The sequence below is a fragment of the Oxyura jamaicensis genome (assembly GCF_011077185.1).
Source record: "Oxyura jamaicensis isolate SHBP4307 breed ruddy duck chromosome 28 unlocalized genomic scaffold, BPBGC_Ojam_1.0 oxy28_random_OJ126, whole genome shotgun sequence".
NCBI classification, from domain to species: Eukaryota; Metazoa; Chordata; class Aves; order Anseriformes; family Anatidae; genus Oxyura; species Oxyura jamaicensis.
This window is the reverse complement of record NW_023304837.1, coordinates 3,633-17,809: the sequence shown is the minus strand read 5'-3', so window position 1 is coordinate 17,809 and position 14,177 is coordinate 3,633. Positions and strand designations below refer to the sequence as shown.

The 14,177-nt window shown below is 66.9% G+C and overlaps 2 protein-coding genes across 2 annotated transcripts in view; both read right to left on the bottom strand.

The window, feature by feature from the left end:
* Positions 1–3,349: 3,349 nt before the first annotated feature.
* C2CD4C (C2 calcium dependent domain containing 4C) lies at positions 3,350–5,285 on the bottom strand. Its single transcript, XM_035313112.1, is given in 3 exon segments — positions 3,350–3,888; positions 3,890–4,759; positions 5,179–5,285. Coding segments are annotated over 2 exon segments (1,251 nt in total). The 5' UTR covers positions 4,741–4,759; positions 5,179–5,285; the 3' UTR covers positions 3,350–3,488.
* Positions 5,286–9,082: 3,797 nt separating this feature from the next.
* The window catches only part of SHC2 (SHC adaptor protein 2), a 5,476-nt gene continuing 381 nt past the window's right edge, over positions 9,083–14,177 (bottom strand). Inside the window, exons 2-13 of the mRNA XM_035313110.1 lie at positions 13,887–14,177; positions 12,848–12,918; positions 12,471–12,531; positions 12,164–12,283; positions 11,984–12,037; positions 11,772–11,823; positions 11,495–11,621; positions 11,193–11,373; positions 11,043–11,109; positions 10,748–10,909; positions 10,351–10,652; positions 9,083–10,266 (exon numbers count right to left, since the gene is read on the bottom strand). The exon at positions 13,887–14,177 is cut by the window's right edge and continues 30 nt beyond it. Of these exons, the coding sequence (XP_035169001.1) occupies positions 10,138–10,266; positions 10,351–10,652; positions 10,748–10,909; positions 11,043–11,109; positions 11,193–11,373; positions 11,495–11,621; positions 11,772–11,823; positions 11,984–12,037; positions 12,164–12,283; positions 12,471–12,531; positions 12,848–12,918; positions 13,887–14,177 (1,617 nt within the window). The 3' untranslated portion in view covers positions 9,083–10,137. The remainder of the gene's footprint in view (positions 10,267–10,350; positions 10,653–10,747; positions 10,910–11,042; positions 11,110–11,192; positions 11,374–11,494; positions 11,622–11,771; positions 11,824–11,983; positions 12,038–12,163; positions 12,284–12,470; positions 12,532–12,847; positions 12,919–13,886) is intronic.

The window sequence follows — 14,177 nt, the reverse complement described above, 5'->3', positions numbered from 1 at the left end:
GGGGCTGCTCCACAGCACTTGGGGCTCCCCCAGCCCTGACAGCATCCAAACACCTTCAGGTGAAAAGCAATCGCTGGGGCTCAGCTCGGCCTTGCCCCACCCAAGGGCCCAGAGCATCGGCCCCAGCACCCCCCTGCCCACCACCGGACCCCACCTCGGCCCCCGGTAGCCTCCAGAGCAGAGCCCAGAGCCCAACCCCAGCTCAGGGCCAGTCCCGGCTGCTGGAAGCCACGTTTCTCTCCCTCACAACCCGATTACTAATTCAGAGCTAAATCTTCCCCCACAAAACGTCCCCCTGTGCCCCTCTGACTGTTTGCTTTGCATTTTGAATACTTTCCAGGGATTTCTGGTGTTTTGAGGCTGACCCATCCACATCTAGCTCAGACTAACTTAATCAGCCGCCTTTTATTGCTGACTGCTGTAGCTTTTACACCTCTAGAAAAAGAACTGCTTAAATTTCCTGGCACCTGCCATGCTCTCGCCGTGCTGCTTTCTCTGCTCTGTGGGGGCCGGAGGAGAGAGGGCGGATCTGTGTAGTGCTCCTATTCTTTATTTCTACTAAAAATGACAAATTATTAGAATGGTGGAAATTAGAAAAATGGCATTTAGGTAACAGACAAACCTCCCTCTTTTCTTTCACGGCCTCTGGTTAAAAGCAGATTTGGAGATGGAAGGCGGGGGAAAAAATAAGCAGGAAAGTCTGCTGGACACACATGGCTGGGCAGAGGGCTCCCCAAGGGGCAGCTCTGGTGCAGGGCAGGGGCAGGGGCTAGGGGCTGTGCTCCAAAGGACACAGAGCAGGGCTGCAGAGCTGTGAGCCCAGCATGCGGGCTTCCACCTCGGCACTGCCGTGGGGATGGTGCCAGGACAGCCCCATCTGAACAGCACTGCATGCCCAGCCCAGGCCAAGGGGCTCAGGGGGGCACAGCTGCAGGGAGAGGAGCGGTTCTGCCCCTGTGATACTGCTATCGACTCCGCATGGCACTGCTCCTGCTGCTGCCTGGTCACGTTGGGGGGTCCCCAAAGCACCTGCAGCTCTGCAGGGCAGAGCTGGTGGGGAGAGGCAGCGTCACGAGGAGAGGTCGCTGCTGCAGGGCTGGGGCACCACAAGCGCCCTGCCCTGCTTCCCCACTGCCCCCCATCATGGGGGACGTGGCACGGGCCCGAGGTGGTGCCAGCGGCTTGGCTCTGGAACCGCCCAGCAGCTGCGACCATGGAAAGCAAGGGAACACCAGGAGAAGGCATACCACCCGCATCTGGTTTAGAAATGCCTTTATTGCACTAAAAAGGGGAAGTAATCTGTAAACAAACATTCAATTCAGGTATTAATATATTTTTTTTCACTCCAAAAAATGCATCATTAAATCCAGCCACAGAAATAAAGCAGGAACATTAGAAAAGAGCTACAGGGAGGAAGGACCCCACCGTGCCACACTCCTGGCCCCACATCCACCCGCACGGCATGGCGCAGCGCACCCCAGGGCTCAGCACCACGCTCTGCCGGCTCTGGTGGGGCAGTCCCAGGACAGGCAGGGTGGGCACCGGGGATGGCACCAGCCTCCGGGCCCTTGGGCCTCCCCCTGGGGCCAGCCCCAAGCCGGGGAGCGGTCCTGGGCCCTGCTCTCAGCCTCCCCCCTCCCCAGAGCCAAAGGCACACAGCACAGCTCTGCCGAGGGGGGGGCATGGCACCCCCAACCCTTCATGGGCACCAAAGCCTTTGCACCTGTCCTGTCCCTGCCCTGTGCCCCCATCAGTGCCTCCCGGTGCCCTGGGGTCCCCACCAGCCCTGGTGCAGGAGGTTCCCCCCCAAGTCCCATCCCAGCCCTTACAGCCCCCTGCTCGCTCCCCGCCTGAGCCCAGGCCCTGCAGGGCAGGAGGGAGGGCAGGGGCAGATGCCCTTTGGTTGGTCCTGGGGTAGGAAGCAGCAGGTGGGAAATCCCCTGCGACAGGGCTGCGCCTGCTCCTCGAGTCCTGCACGGTTTGTTTTCATCCACAAGCTTGATAAACAGCCACGGTCACCCCAAATCCCCCCGACATGCAAACATCACGCTATCAGAACCATGCCTCGCGTACCTGGAACATATTTACAGACAGAAGTAAAACGCGCTGGGAAAGATCAGCCTCAGATATAAATAGCCAACATTGAAATCTGCCATCTGCTGCAAAGGACAAGGAAGGAACATCAACCGCCACCGACAGAGGTTAACACAGAGGGACACGTGTGTGCGTGTGTCCACGCATGCTGGGACGGGGCAGAGGAGCGCTGCTATTTCTGCTCCCTTCCACAAAAACATGCAGGAACCCAATGCGATAGGCAACACCACACCAACAACAACGAGGTGGCTGTTTTACCCACCCGCAGACACCCCAACCTGCTTTTGCCCCTCCTGGTGTCTCCGGCTGGGTGGGATAGGATGGGGTGGGGGCAACGGTGGGGGTGCCCACTGCCCCGGGGACAGCTGCAGAGCCAGCACAGACCCTTTTGGGGTCTGGGTCCCCCCAGGGCTTTATCTCCCCCTCCCGGGGGGTGCAGATACTCACAAGCCCCCACAGGTGGGTGGGCAGCAAAGGGGAAGGGAGCTCATTCCTCCGCCTATCACCCTTCCCCAGTGCCACCCAGGTGTACGGCCACCGCTGCTCAGCAACTGCTGGGACACCGACCCGGTACCCATGCCCACCCGTGCGCCTGGGGCAGGGGGTGCCAGGCCCCCACCTGGCAGCGCCAGCCCCTGGCAGCCCCTGCTTGGGTTTGGGCAGACCCAAATGCCCCTAAAGCTTCTGGAGCTGTCACCCACGGGGGGGTTAGCAGCGGACGGCATTGCTCAAGGCAGGAAGGCATCCCTGGAGGCTGTGGGTGTCAGGCAGAGACAGCCTGCGTGCCCTGCGCAGGCCCGGGAAGGGTCCAGGAAAGGCTCAGAAAGACAATGGGTCCCAGTCAGCCCCTGGGCTGCCTCCCAGAGCCCCCAGGCTGGTTCGTGGGTCAACTCTGCAGTATTTTCCCTGCAGTCTCCAAGACTACGAACTTGACTTTTAAATTAAAGTCGAGATCCACACCATCGCCTTGCTCTGGGAGCTGAGGCTTTGAGGGAAGCGGCAATAAGTACGCTACATGGATCTACCCACCTCCAACCTGTGTGCTGGCGAGCTGGAGACTGCAGAACCCAGGGAGGGAAGAGCCCAGCAGGTGACATCCATCCTTCCCGATGGGGACAGGGCCGGTGGCTCCTGCTGGGCTCCAGGAGCCGCAGCCCCGGGAACGGAGCTGGGAGGGGATGGAGGGGAGAGGCTGCGGCTGCCACGAGAGGGCTGACGCTGGCAGCGCCCCACAGCGGGACCGCTCCCGGGGACCCAGCCCTCTGTACCTGAAACTCGCCATGGCCCCGGCCCTCCTCTGGGGGGGGCCCCTCTGAACCCTCCTCCAGAGGGGCCAGGGCTGGCCCCAGCCCTCCCGCACCCCAGCCCCATGGGCGAGCTCCCTCCAGGGCTGCCTACAGGCCGGCCAGGAGGGTGGTGAGCGGGAGCTCCTTCTCCCCCAGCAGTGTGTCCCGCTTCAGGCTGCTGCCCTTGTTGACCACCTTCAGCTTCAGGGACAGCTTCCTGACGTGGCCAGGGCCCAACCCGTCGAAGAAGAAGTCCTCGTTGAAGCTGGGGTTGCGGCTGTTCTTGACGATGGTGCTGCGCTGCTTCTGCAGCTTCCCAGGGTTGAGGCACAGTGAGACGCAGCAGTTGATGCTGCGCACGTCGACCAGGGCATCGTAGAGGTCCTCGGCGGAGATGAGCCGCACGCGGAGCCGGGCGTTGGAGGGGTCGTAGTCGGCGGCCAGGCGCAGGATGCCACCCCGGCTGAGGCGCAGGCTGTGCTCGCGGTGTCGGCCCTGCGGCAGGTCTGGGGCTGCTGGCAGCTGCCCCCCCCCCCGGGGTGCTCCTGCCACGGCGCTGGGCGCTGGGGCTGGTGTCGGCCGAGCTGTCATCGGTGGACAGTGAGCTGTTGCGGGCCACCGAGTGCTTCAGCTTGATGACCTTGGACTGGCTCTCCTGGCTGAAGATCTTCAGCAGAGAGACGGAGCGAGACAGCAGCGGGGAGCCAAAGGGCGAGGACTCGGCCGAGGAACACGTGTCGCTCTCGCCGCCACTGAAGTAGCGGCCGGGGTGCATGAGGGCTGCCCCCAGGTCGGCAGGTGCCCGGGACCCGCTCTCACCATTGAGCTTAGCCCTGCGCTGGGCACTGGGGGAGGTGGCCGGCGAGGGGCAGAGGCTGCTGTGCTCACTGTGGAAGAGCGATTCTTTGCGCCGCGTGTGGGGGCTCTCCACCAGCGTGGCGAAGCCGTAGGAGGTCTGCGCCTTGGGCACGTAGGGCAGCGACATGGCCGTCTGTGCCTGAGGGTCCGCATTTGTGCCGAAGCCCCCCTCAGCCGTCCAGTCCTCGGCGCTCTCGATCTGGATGATGTGCCGGCCAGTTGCCTTCGGCCGGGGCCGGCTGGGCGGCCGGGGGCTGCGCGGGGGCTTGCGCCCCGCCAGGTCCTGCTCTGAGGCAGAGGGACCCAGGGCTGGTGGCGCAGGGGCCTCGGAGCCTTCGGCCTCAGCAGGCGCCGCACTCAGCTTGGGCGGGATGAAGAAGTCGGGGATCTTGTCGGGGGTGAGGACGTTGCTGTAGCGGGAACCCCGCGGGGACTCCTCTGGCCCCGCGCCCCGGGAGCCGCCGTTCTCTGCCACGCCGCGCAGCCGCTCCAGGAGCCACATGTCGCCGCCGGGTGCGGGGCTGGAAGAGACCCGATGGGAAGCGCCGTCACCGGGGGCCGGGCACCGGCACGCCGGGAGCCGTCAGCCCGGTGCTCGACAGGGATGAGCCTGGGGAAGGATCCCGCCGCGCCGGGGCACGGGGACCCACCAGTCCCAGGGGAGGAACGGGGACGAGAGGGACGGGGGGAACCGGCCGCGCCGAAAGACACCGCGACCGGGACCCGGCAGCCCGGGCGTGGGAACGGGGATAGGCAGGGAGCCGCCGCGCCGACGGGCACCGGGACGCACGGGGACCCGCCGACCCCGCAGCGCACGGCGGAGCGGACGGGACGGGACGGGACGGGACGGGACGGGACGGGACGGGACGGGACGGGACGGGACGGGACACCCGCCCCACCGGGAAGTTGCCGTTCACCGTTACCGGAGCCGCCGCCGCACCTGGACCAGAGCCGCCGCCGCCGCCGCAGCCCGCCGGGCGCGGACGCGCTTTTATAGGGCCGGGGCGGCCCCGCGCTCCCCGCTGCGCCGCCGCCGTATTCCTCCGAGCGCGGCGCCCCCGCTTTTCCCCGCGCCGCGCAGGCCCCCGCCCCCCCCCCCCCCCCCCCCCCCCCCCGAAGCTGCTGCGCGGGGCCGCGGCGGGCAGGGGTCAGCCTGCAGGGGGCAGGCGGCGGGGCCGACCCCCGTCGGTCACCCCGGGCACGGTTCCCGCTCCGGCCCCCGGCCGCCTCCGGACCGGGGAGCGGGACCCCCAGCGGCCCGGCGGCCCTCGGGACCCTCCCACCGTGTGCCCACGGGGGCGCCGGGACGGGGGCGGGACCCCCGAGCCTGGAGCAGCCCCTCTCTGCCCCCGGCTCCCCATCACCCTGGGCCGAGCCAGGAGCCCCCCGAGGACGGAGCCCCCCGGTATCGCAGCATGCTCCCCCCTCCCGAGCTCTCGAGCTCATCAAAGCGTCGAACAAAGCCAACAGCACTCCAAGGAGCTCAGAGCTCAAGGACCCGCTGAGAGCATCAAGTGGTTTATTACCGTGGTGGGAGGCACAGGGGAGGCAGCGCCGCACAGCAAGCGTTCGGCTAACACCTGGCAGGGGGACGCGGGGCAGGACATGGCCCGGTGGTGCTGGGAGCAGCGGGGGCATCAGGGGGTGCAGGGAGCATGACTGCGGGCCCCAGAGCAGCCGAGCAGGCAGACCAGGGTGCTCAGCCCCAGCACAGGTACCCTGTGGATTTATAGCCTTGGGGATGGCAGTGCTCCAGGCAGGACAGTGACAGTGTTTGTTCCTCCCAGCTGCCTGCCCCGGGGTGCTGCCAGGCTGCAGGGAAGGCTCCTTTCTCCTCGCGAGCAGCCCACGGCAGCAAAGGGCTCGATGTAATCACCAGAAACGAAGGCCCGGCTTGGTGATCTCACTCAGCGCAGGTTGCTGCAGCCAAGCACTGTGCGAGAGGTGGGAGGTCTCGGCTCCCTCCGCATCCTGCCTCCGAGCTGATGAAAAGAGAGGGATGCGCTGAGCCCAGCAAGGACCGGCAGCATGCTTTGGCTGCGCCTGGGAGAGGTGAGGAGGGAGAAGGTGCCCTGGGGCTGGGAGAAGAGCCATCCCCTCCCTGGCTGCTCTCCGCTTTCTGCGCTGCCTGGTGCCTCTGCTGGACCCTCCACCCCCATGCGAGGCCTCTCCCAGCACCCCGGCGGTGCTCCCTGCAGGGCAGGCACTGCGGCTTGCAGAGCTCCTCAGGGCATCGCCCTGCCCGGTGGGGAGCAGTGGCGCTGGCAAAGCGCAGGCCTTCACCTGAGGATGGGGAGCTCAGCACAAATCTGGGAGAAGCTGCAGGGACGCGGCAAGCAGGGTGTGGGGGTGCAGGAGTGGGGCTGGGCTGGGACATCTCACTGAGGAGGGGGGGCGGCAGCGTTATGGCTGGACCAGGGGTTGGCACTGCACAGTGTCCAGTCCCGGGTGTGGCTGGGGGGCAGAGGGTGGAGAAAGACAGGGAGAGGATAAGGAAGCTCAGGGGAAAGGGAGATGGTGAACAAAGGCTGGTGTTTACCTTTCCTCCACCCATGTGCAACAGGAGGTAAATAAAGTGCAGAGTTCCCCAGAGATAACAAAAGGCGCTGGAGCTGGGCCAGCCCTGCCCGCACACTTGGCTTGGGGCCAGCGGTCCCTGGGGTGCGGAGGGGGAGCAGGGTGCTGAGCTGCTGCACTGAGCTCACCTGGTCCTGGTGCAGGGCTGGGGCAAGAGCAGGGTGGCAGCAATGGGCAAAGCCCCGGGTCTCAACAGAGGGGCAGCGCGAGGGCCCCACGCACACGGCAAGAGCTGGCGCTGGGGCACGCGGCCAGGACGTGAGCTGTGCCCGGGCACCTGTGCTGGCAGCCAGCCCTGCTCCAGTACGGGGCTCAGGACCAGCACTCGCCTCCAGCGCCGCGTTGCCACAGCCACTGCGCACAGGGGGTGGTGCCGGACCACAACCCGAAGTGGGCAGAGAACAAACGTTTGCAGGCCAGGAGAAAACAATTTTCCAGCGCCTCCAAAGCAAGCTCTGGACCACCGGGCAACACTGCACAGAGCAAGGCTGGATGGGGGCCCTTTCCCCTCCTGCCTCCTCCGTGGGGCTGGGACAATGGGGCTCCCTGTGGCTGCAGGCAGCGGAGGAATTGCGAGGTCCCATCTTGGGCTCCAGAGCTGCCTTCCTGAGCAGTGTGATGGGGGGCGCAGGGATGGGCAAGGGTTGGTGAGGCAGGCGGGGGTCCCTCGGACCGGGCTGGAGGGTGCTGGAGGCAAGCGGAATCCAGCAAGGCCTGGGCACAGCGCAGCGAGCGGGGGATGCCCAGCTGGGGACAGCGGCAGGGCTGTGGACGCGCCTGGAGGAGCCGACAGTGTGCTACCATCTGCTGGAGGCTGGGAAGCAGAGCCTCGTTCTCCCCCCCCCCCCCCCCGCCTCCCTCTGCCGCGGGGAGCCCCCGGGGACAGCAGCACAGCCCCGCCCCCCTCAGCCCAGCCCAGCAGCGGGGCTGCTCCGGGGGTGCAGAGCGCACAGAAAGAAATTCAATTTCAGCTGCTGCCCTCCCGGGAACTGGTGCTCCAATTGCATTATTCATGTCCATACATAACTCAATAAAGGCCTCATATTTAATTGTTTTTTTGTTTCAAGAGCGCTGCCGCTGCGTGGCTCCCAACCCACCTCCCCACACCACAGTGTCCTGCCTCTGTGCCGGGGCTGGGGGGCTTGGGGGGCCCAGCACTGCCTGTGGTGTGGTGATTGGTCTGGACAACCTCGATCAGGGTGTGTAAATACCCCAAAAAACACCGTGCCAGCCCTGCCAGTGCCTCCTCACAGCCTCTCTGGCAGCCGAAAGGCCGGGTGCGGAGCAGCGGCAGCTGGTGCGAGGCGCAGGCTTGTTCTTCGCAGCAGAGAAGCAAGCAGGGGCTCTCGCTGCCTTTTCCTGCCTCTGCTATTGAGGGAACAGTGCAATTATCTTTGCAGACGCATTACTACATGACAAAAAATAGCAGCCGAGATGGAAGCGCTGCGTCCCTGTGGATATTCGACTATCAATGGAAAATTACACATTCATTACCAGGCTTTATTTAGGCGCTGACTTTATTCATTGACTCACCCAGCGCCCAGCCGGCCCCTCAGCTGGAGGATGTCCCCCAAGGGGTGACCCCGCTCTCCTGGGGCCACCAGCTCCAGCGCTGGGCAGAGCGAGCGGAGGGCACCCAGTGGGGCCCCCTGGACGTTGGCGCTGGAGCCAGCTCAGAGCCCGGCCGTGAGCCCGCTGTGGCCCTGCTGTGCCCGGGGTTTGCAGCCAGAGCCCCACCGGGGCTGGGGCTCCGTGGCCGTGGGGGACCCAACCCCCCGGCAGCCCTGCCCTGCCACTGGCTCCAAAAGCCTCATGTGCCTCCCGCAGCCCTTGGGCTCCTGCAAGGCTCTTGGTGCCTTTGCCAATCCCGGCCAAAAGCCTTTTTATCTCCCAGCCACGCAGAGCAGCCGGGAGCTGTGGTCAGGCCCTGGCTGACAACTGATGGGGGGGTCATTAGCGTCTGACAAGCGGTGGATTGGGGTTGCTGCGAGGCATCCCCAGGCAGCTCAGCCCCACAGGATCCAGCCCCCCGCACCCCAGCCATGGAAGCACACCCCGGGGCTCGGAGGCAATGCATGCCCGCGGGCAGCTTGTGGGTGCAGGGTGAGGCCACTGAGGTGCAACCGGCCAGGAGCTGGTGGTGATGGAGAAGCTGCCCTGGCACCGTGTCCCCGTCTCTGTCCCTGCTGAGCACAGGAGCCAGCATCCTGCAGCCCCGTCCCCTGCCAGCTCTGTGCCTGGGGGCAGCACGAACAGCCGGGGCCTTGCTCATTTCCAGGTTTAATTAGAAACGTATCCCAAACAACAAACCCCAGAGACGCCAGAGGAGGGACCGTGAATGCCATAAAAATGCGCCAAAGCCCCACCTGGGGGGTCCCAGGGCTGGGGATGCCTCTCCCCTTGCCATTCCAGCATTACAGGCTCGGCTCTGCCCTGCAGCAACTCGGTCCTGCCCCCCCCCCCCAGGGCTATGCAGGGCTGCAGGGGCTCTGTGGGTGCTGCAGCACGGCCGCTCCTGGCGAGAAGGCGACTGGAAGTGTGAGACCCACAGGAAGATCCAGCAGTGCTGGCTCCAAGAGGTGCTTGTGCCCAGCCCCACCAGGCAGAGCCCAACAGGGACACAGTCCCGATGGGTGGGGGCACCCCCAATGTCCTGGCAGAGACTGAGGACCGAGGCAGGACTCGGGTCCTGAGCAGCAGCGCTGGCAAGAGGCATGGCTCTCTGCGTGGGGGCCACTGCCCCAGCAGCCCCTCGCATACCTGCACACACACACACACGTGCACACACACATGTGCACATGCTCACACACACGTGCATGCATGCACACGCACACACACTGAGCCTGCTCGCCCCATTTCACCCCAGGAGCCCAGGGATGAGGCTCCCAGCAGCAGCCACCCCCCTTTGCTCCATGTCCCTTGTGCCAGGATGCCGCCAGCTGTGGGGTGCTGGGCTGCGGGTGTCAGCAGTGGGGGGCACATGGGCAGGGCAGGGCTGGCACTGCCTGGCCCAGGACCAGGGCAGTTCCACGAGCAGAACCGACTGCTTCACCCCAGCACGTCCCTGCACTGTCCCCAGCCGCTGAGCACAATAAATGTCCGGGTGTCCACGGGGCAAGGGGCCCCGTGCGGGTGATGGAGGGGAGGTGGCGGGGACGGGTGGACGACGGAGGGACAGCAGGGCCCTTGGAGGTAGGCACCACGAGGCCCCTGAAGACAGGCACAAGCAGAGGAGGGGGTGCAGAAGGGCCTTGGCTTTGCCCCGGGTTGGGGCGAGTCTGGGGCCAGGGGGCCGGGCTGGGGGCTCACGTACCCCCCAGCATCACTGCTTCCTGCGGACAACCTGGCGGAGGTGTAGCTCGCTCTCTGCGGCCACGATGGGCTGCTCGTTCTGCCGGTGGTGGCTGATGAGGTGGCTGATGCTCTCAAAGAGCACGTCCTTGGTCCTAACCTGGGGCCGGGGGCAGAGCAGCCCTGAAGCCCCAGGCAGCTGCCCCCCACCCCACCACCCCCGTCCTCGTCTCCCTGCCCTTACCACGCCCTCAGGATCCACCAGCAGCAAGTGCTTGGGCTGCCCGCAGTGCATGCCCGTCAGGACGTACTGCCCCGGGTTGGTGATGCTGTCCCGCACCAGGAAATCCCCATCCATCTGCAGGAGCTTCTCGGCATCCCGCCGGCTCATCTTCCCGTGGTACCACGGCTCCCGCCTCAGCTGCTCCTCCGTGGGGGCGATGGGAGCTTTCCGCGTGGGGGGGCTCGGCCACTGGTCCTCAATTGGGGGGCTGCTGCCGCCCCCTGCTATGCACTCATGGAGCTTCAGGGCATCTTCAAAAGGCCCTGCAGGAGCCAGGACGGGGCCGTCGCGGCCGTCAGCACTCTGGGACATGATGCCAGGCCCCAGCCCGGCCCCCCGCCCCAGCCCACCAGCTTACTCATATCAAAGAGGTCCTTTTTGGGACTCTCCTCCGGTGCTCTGCAAGCGGCATCAGGCTCCCGCGTGTCCAGGCTCTGCGTGTTCACGTACATGTGCTCCTCGTAGTCCCGTGGCCCCAGGGGGTGCCCGTCCGCCTGCAGGTACCCGTCGCAGGGCTGGCCTGCGGGGACCGGGCATCACCGCCCGCACAGGCCAGGCAGAGCGGGGTTCCCTCCGCAGCCCCCACGGGACCCCGCCTGCCCTGACGCCCCCAACACCCTCCTGTGGCCGCAGCCCCCCGCGGCGGTACCCACCCTGGCTCTCCAGGTCCCAGGGTGGTCCTGGCTGGCTGCTCTGCTCTCTCCTGGGTGCTAAACCGCCCTGGGGAGAGGAGACAGCGAGGGCATCGGGGGAATGCAGCCCCGGCCCCTCACCGCAGGGCTGGCAGCGGCCCCGAGGCTCACCTGGCTGGCGGGGCTGGAGCTGGGGGGCTGGACGCGGATATGGCCCTGGAGCGTGCCGTGCCGGAGACGGGAGTCGATGAGCCCCCCCAGGGGTGGCTCCTTGCCCGGGATGCTGTTGTAGTAGTCGTGCTCACCCACCTCGTCGTCCTCCCCCCACGCCGACTCCTCCATTCCCAGCACCCTGCACAGGATGTGGTGGGAGCAGAGGCAGCTTGGGGACACTCTGCCCAGCCCAGCCCCGCTCCTGGCAAGGACAGGGACGCCCAGACCAGCCCCGGCGGCCAGGCCAGCCGCAGCCCTACCTGTCCGGGGGCACCACCACCTTGGGGGGGCTGTGCAGGTACTGCTTGAAGCGCAGCTCGAAGGCCTGTCCCACCGTGTTGATGACGCTCTGCGCCAGCCCGTCGCAGCACTCCAGGATGTGGCAAGCTGCGGGCAGATGGATGGATGGACGGATCGAGGCTTCCCCAGGGCCCCCAGCAGCCCCTCAGATAGCCCCAAGCTGCCCCTCAACTCCCATTGAGGGACACCACCCCCAGCCCAGCTCATCCCTCCTCCATGCCCCGGGGCCAGCGTCACCTCTCTGGTTGATGGGGTCCTTGGCGACGTAGGCAACGTAGTCCGTGGTGTCCTGGGAGCGCAGAGGGTGCTCAGGACCTGCACCCCCCTGCCGCATGGCAAGTGGGGCCAGGGCATGGACTGGGTTGCCTCCCCGTTTTGGCTCAGGGCAGCTCCACGTCCCTGCTCCCCAAGCAGGAAGCTGAGGGGGGACTGTGGCAAGAGAGCCTCACCGTGTCCCCGCCGGAGGCGAAGGAGATGGACTGCATGTGGTGGTTGGCGATGATCTGTGGGCACGGCCGCTGTGGGGTTACTGGGGGGGCTGCCAGCCCCCGCTTGGCAGCGGGAGCTGAGGCTGGAGGCAAAGGGCTGGGATGGGGCTGGAGGCTGCGTCCCCTGTGCCCGGCTCTCACCTGGCGCGTGGTGGGGATCATGAGGTTCAGGCCATCAACGGAGATGTTGACGGCGATGCTCATGCCCGCGAAGCGGAGGTTGCTCTTGCCCAGGATGGAGAAGAGGGCTTTGTTGGGAGCCTGACGGGGGAGAGGAGGGTGGGGGCGATGCAGCCCCCCAGGACCAGGCTTCCTGGGGTGGAGGAGGCAGAGGAGGTGCCCGAGAGACCCCAGGCTCTGCGCTGCGATCAGAGCCAGCAGCCCAGCACCCTGCCCTCAGCCCTGGCGCTGGGGGAGCAGAGAAGGATGGGCCCGGGAGGAGACTCACCTTCTTCTTCCAGATGCCCTTCACACCCGGCACTGCCTCGTACAGTCTGTTGATGGCTTCCCTGCAAGCCCCGAACCCCGCAGAGTTACCGCTGCAGACCCCAGCCCCTTCCTGGCTGCCTCCCCTCCCCACAGCTCTGGGGGCCACCAGTCCCAGACGCCTGCAACATCCCCCAGCCTCCCTGGTGTCATGGGGCCGGCGGTTCGTCATCCCAGCTGGGGCCACCTCCCTTCTCCTCTTTCCGCCCATCGATCTGCGGCAGAGCCCTTTGCCGCATCGCTGCCCCTGGCCCAGTGTGAGGCATGTAGGCCCCCCCAGCCTCGGCCCCGGCCCCCCATCTCCACAGGACCCGGGCGGGGGCAGCAGCAGGGCCCCACCTGGTAACCTGTGTCCGGGTGTTGAAGTCCAGGGACCTCATGGAGCGCAGCACCTCGATGCACCCCATGTACTGCAGGGAGGGAGGGGAGGGAAGTCAGAGCAGTCTCCGTCTGCTGTCACCAGCCCCGCGCAGGCGAGGGAGAGGAGAGGAGCTGGGTGCCAGGACTGGGCCCCTGTCGGCACCAGCTCCAGGGCTCTCACACACAGCGCCGTTTCGGCCCCCACCCCAACATGTCCAGCTGCCACACTGCGTGCCCAGACCCCACACTGAGACCCAGCAAACTCCTCTGGGTGCCAGGGCTCCCACTGCCCTGGCAGGGGCTGATGGTGGCCGTGTCCCGGGGCAGGCCCCCCTGGCCTGGAAAGCCGCCGGCCCGACCCGGCCCCGTGCCATCCTTGACAAGCCAAGCCAGACAACACAGGCAGCGTGATGGGGCTGGTACGTGATGGCAGAAGGGGCCGCGGGCTGTGCGGGCACGTCCACTGCCAGCCTGGGCATCCCTCCACAGAGCCGCTGGGTCAGGGCACATCCATGATGCTGGCCCCACCACCCCGGCCCCTTGCCCCCTGTGGCTTTGTACAGGAGGGGGTGGCTGCCAGGGTCCCACCCCATGCCCGCAGATCTGAGACTCTGGATGGGGCAAACTGAGGCTCAGCAGAGCCGTGGGGCGGCCGCCCTGGACAAAGGCGGAGGATCTCCGGCTCTGCCCTCAGGCCAGCGTTGAGCAGAGCGCCTGGTCCAGAGCCAGGCTTGCAGCTGCAGCCAAGGCTGCCAGCAGCCTCTGGGCCCCCCGAGCGTTTCCATGGCCCCGCGCTGAGGATGGAGACTAGAGGGAGGCCGGGCAACGGGGTCCCGCTGGGTAACGGGGTCCCGCCGGGCATCGCCCAGGTCATGGGACGCCAGCTGCGGGGGAGCAGCACCGTGGGGCTCCAGGGGGTCCCCCGGGACGGGCATCGCGGGACGCGTGCCCTGGGTGCCCGGGGGCGAGGGGGGGCTCCCGGGAGCCCCCGGGGCAGAGCGGGGCCGGCGGCACTTACCCTGACGATGTAGGAGACGCCGGGCCCCAGCACCCGCTCGTCGGGGTGCAGCCAGCCCTGCGCCGGCTTGCTGATGAAGCTGCCCTTGCGGTTCCACTCCTCGCCGCCCGGCCGGGCCCCCTCCGCCCGCGCCGCCTTCCTGGCGGCCCCGGCCCCGCCGCGCAGCCGGCTCAGCCCCGGCAGCGAGCAGGGCGCCGAGCAGCCGGGCTCGCAGGCGCCCAGCACCGCCGCCAGGCTGGACGGGCCCCCCCCGGGCTCCGCGGCGCCCCCCCGGCCGGGCCGGCGAGGAGA